The sequence below is a fragment of the Merops nubicus genome, unplaced genomic scaffold (assembly GCF_000691845.1).
Source record: "Merops nubicus isolate BGI_N331 unplaced genomic scaffold, ASM69184v1 scaffold44947, whole genome shotgun sequence".
Lineage (NCBI taxonomy): Eukaryota > Metazoa > Chordata > Aves > Coraciiformes > Meropidae > Merops > Merops nubicus.
In genome coordinates, this window is record NW_008621794.1 from 1,461 (window position 1) to 5,745 (window position 4,285).

Here is a 4,285-nt window from a genome sequence, read left to right on the forward strand (position 1 = left end):
GCTGCTCCAGGGCTTGGGCACCCTCAGAGCAAAGAATTTTCTTGTTACATGTATGTGGAACCTCCTGGGTTCCAGTCTGTGCTCTTGTCCTGTCGCTGGGCACCACTGACCAGAGTCTGTGGTGAATCCTGTGAAGACACACCTAAGGATGCACTTGTAAAACCATCATTAAATTGTCAGAAATCTCTAAACTTGGGTTTCTGGGTGAAAATACGCCCTGCAGAAAAAAAAACATCCTCCTCTATCTCTAGCATGAAGTAAGAATCAGGTCCTCCTGCCAAGCAGCTTAATTCATAACTTGTAAGAAGAGATTAAGAAGAGATCCAGACATGTCCATACCTAGATAAAAACTCAATACCTGTGAGTAAGTGGTGGTTTATACTCTTAAAGAAGAATGAAATTTGTAGAAAAACATCAAGTCATCAGATGTTATACTTCGAAAACTTTTAAATAATAATGGATTTACCAAAAACCAGAGTCCTCCAGGCTGAGATAAGACTACACACTACACCTGTTTGCTGGGCCTCATTTTACAGATTTTTTTTTCCCAGCCCCTGCTGCCTTTCAAACAATTTTATCCCTTTTGAGCAGTTTGCTTCTCTGATGAGGCTCAGAAGCAACACAAATAAGAGCAGGCCAAGCCAGGGGTTTATACTTAATAAATAAATTTTTTATTTAAAAATATGCTCTCCTTTATTCACAGTTTCAAGTCTGAAAAAAGATAATACTATCCTTGAGCAGTTCAGACACGGCTGAACCCCCCCACTCCCTGCCTGGGGCAAGCGAAGCCCCAGCCCTGGCTGACAGTTGCCATCTCCTGGCCAGGCTGGGAAGGCACACGTCTTGTGCAGGGCAGAGCTGGGGTACCAGGAATTCCTTTGCACAGCTGCAGCTCCTGGGACTGGCTGAAGTGTGCCAACACAGCCTTCCTTACAAAGCACACCTCACTCAACACCAAACCAGAGCAACGGGGAGATGACATTTGAATGCAAAATGTGTGTATCACTGCAAAGCTCGGCACCTGGAAAAGAAAAGTTGGGAATTTCTCCAACGTTAAATAAAAAATACAAAGGTTGTGTTTCTATCCAGAACCCCAAAGTGGCACTTCAGACAGAAATGCTGGTAACGGAACCATCCCAGAGCCACTGCAGGAGAGAATGGAATCCCTGCTCCCTCCCCCACGTGCCACGCACCCGTGTCAGCGATACTGTGCCCCCCACTAAGCACAACCCCCGGGGGGGCCCCGAGCCCACGCACAGCAAGGCACTTCTGTTTGTGCTGCCTGCAGCCTCCATCAGGGGACTCCCCCCTCGGCACCCTCGGTGTCTGCAGTCAGCTGCTCCAGCAAGCTCAGGATCACCTCCACTCGCTCCAGCAGGGGCACGCTCCGCTCAGCGGTCGCCCGCAGCAGCAGGGAGTAAACCTGCTTGTTTGTTTTAAGGGCAACTTCCTCTTCGGTGATGCCCCTGAAAGGAAAAGAGATAATACAAACTATTAACTGTTTTATTCTGCAGATCATCCAAGGGATTATTGAATAACAACGTTGATGGTTCCTCTCTGTAAAACCACACAGCTGGTGGTGGGGTTTGAGTCTCTCATTTCCTTCGTTCCTATCTCCCAGCACCTCCCAGCACTGCAGCAGAGCCTCTGCTGGTCCTGCAGGCTGTTCTCATTTTCATGCAGCTCCACTCTGGCCATTGTATTAACTCATCATCCCAAGTCCCACTGTAAACCCTCCACATGCAGGTGTCCATGACACAGCTTGGTACTTTTGTCTAGGTGAGTGTCTAATGTGAGCACACCACAGACGCCTGAACACTCAGGAGACAGGGTCTGTTTTCTCCCCTGCTATTAATTAGCTTTCTGAACCCCTACAGACATAATTTTCCTATTCAAATCTGAAGCCCATGATCACAGAATCCTAGACTTTAATGTCTAAGATTAACAAATAAGTGACCCAAACTCAACAAAAAAGAAAAAAACAGAAGAAAAATGCTGCCACTGATATTATAAATAAAGTGTGTGTGTGTGCAGGCAGCTGTCAGTTTAATTTAAAATGCTTTGGGAATTGCTAAGAAATGGTGAAGCAAATTAAATTCATAACACTTGGCAGAAATCAGACAGGCTTTTTGATTGAACAGAGCAGGTAGTCAATAAAAGCACTGAAATGCAGAGTATTTCCAGGATCAGTTGCAAGGATTCCCAGAACGAGGCCCTGCCTGCAGTTCCTCCTCCCCTCAGATGCACAGAGCCCAGCTCAGTGATCCTTCTGCATCTCCCTGAGGGCAGAACTCAGATTTCCTCCAGTTTAAGTCCACAGGTTTCACTGGTGAACCTTCACTTCACCACGTGTTCTCCTGCTCTCTGCCAAAGTGTATCTGAGCCCTGGCAGAGGATTTGTGAGCTCCCCTTTCCCCCCTTTCAGCCCCTTCCCAAAGCAGCAGGCAGATGTTACCTTCTGCACAGCAGCACCCAGGACACATGCCCAAGATGTACACAAGGTGCTAGAAAAGCTAAAGCCAAAGGTGGTTTCAGGTTAACCTCAATCCCCAGCTGTTTAAAACAGCTGAACATGTTACAGCCACAGTCCCATCCCAGTGTTCAGCCTGTAACATGGTCCCTACCTGAATTTTCAAGGCAAAATCTTCAGTGAAAGTGATAAGAAAATAAACAGGGGAAAAACCCACAGAAAAAAACCCCACGTTTTTGTTTTACACCACTTACCCACACTATGAGACAAAACCCCAATTTATTTCATGACTTGGGACATCTGCTTTTGCTTTGGCTGCATAGACAGGATAGCTTAATCCTTAATCCTCTGCCTGCTGTGTACTGAGATTGCCACCTTGTGGAAGCCTCTCTGTCACAAGTGCAGGCACCAAACTGCCTGAAGCACTGCTGGGAAAGCCCAGGGGCTGCCTTGTCACCTAGTTTTCAGAGGATCATAGGATTGGTTAGGTTGGAAAAGACCTCTAAGGTCATCAAGTCCAACCATCAACCCAACATTCCCATGACCACTAAACCATGTCCTCAGGTGCCATGTCCACATGTTTCTTGAACCTGTTCAGGGCTGGTGACTCCAGCACCTCCCTGGGCAGCCTGGGCCAATGCCTCACCACTCTGCCAGGAAAGAAATTCATCCTAATATCCAATCAACACCTCCATGGCACAACTTCCAGTCTTCCATTTCCTAGTCTCCTACTACCAGCAGACCAGCTACTGTGTGGAATGAACTCCTTCCACAGGCTGCTGTTAGCAAAGCAGCACTTGAATCAGCAGCACTTCAATCCAAAAAGCTGCTAAGACAACTTGCAGCAATAAGAGAACTCTAGACCTGTATCCTGGAACTGGCACCACTCTGATAACAGCAGAAACAGCCACAGTTTGCTGCTGTGGCTTCTGCAGCCAAACACGTTTGCTGCTGAGGAAATAGGAAGCATTTGCTGGTTCCCAAAAGCAACACCCCCCACACTAAAAACACAGCAGGTTCTTTTCTCACTGCACTCCACTGGGGATGAGAAAACCCTCCAATGGCAGTGGGTGTCCTCCCCAGATCCCTCCCTCTCCACACACAGCATTACTGATGTCCCTGCACTTCCTCTGAGGTGTCCTGCTTGTTTTATCACCAAGATGTGTTGAAAGACCAGCAGCAGGCAGCAGCTTCTCCCCCAGGAACTCCCAAGTGCTCTGGCACACATGAAGAGCAACATTGGCTGGGATACAGGACACCACACACGTGTGCTTCATTCCCTAAGCAGTCTGATTAAAACTAAAGACAATGAGAAGTACACCAGCAAAATTATGGCAGTACAAGATAAACCACCTTGTGGGTAAACAAGACTTGTGCTCTGGACCCTTCACCACCTTCTTTGTCCTTGGAGTGGGGGGCCCAAAACTGAGCCCAGGATTCGAGGAACAGCCTCACCAGTGCTGAGTACAAGGGGAGTCATTCCAGCTGAGGTTTTTGTCTTCACTCTCAGGAATGAGGAGAGAAAACCAGCTGCCTAGACACACTCAGTAAAAATGTTTCTTGGTCCTTCCCTCAATTATACACAAAACCACAGAAAATGTACAAAATTTAGATGATCAAGGTGTATCTTGGCTCCTACACACAGCAGAGTCACATCCACAAGAGTATAAAAATCACACTCTCTGGCATGCTGAGGGTACATCCTCTGTAGGAAGATGGGGGGGAGAATCACACCTGCACACTCAAAAACCTTCAACTTACCCCAATTTTTTTTTGGTTGAAGTTAACAATTTAATGGATTGAAGGAGCAGGAAT

The 4,285-nt window shown here is 47.1% G+C and overlaps 1 protein-coding gene across 1 annotated transcript in view; it reads right to left on the minus strand.

The window, feature by feature from the left end:
- Nucleotides 1-1,294: 1,294 nt before the first annotated feature.
- Nucleotides 1,295-4,285, minus strand: part of EDRF1 (erythroid differentiation regulatory factor 1) — a gene marked incomplete at its 5' end in the record, with an annotated part of 12,568 nt that continues 9,577 nt past the window's right edge. The window contains 2 exons of the mRNA XM_008944583.1: nucleotides 1,295-1,466; nucleotides 4,232-4,285. The exon at nucleotides 4,232-4,285 is cut by the window's right edge and continues 134 nt beyond it. Of these exons, the coding sequence (XP_008942831.1) occupies nucleotides 1,295-1,466; nucleotides 4,232-4,285 (226 nt within the window). The remainder of the gene's footprint in view (nucleotides 1,467-4,231) is intronic.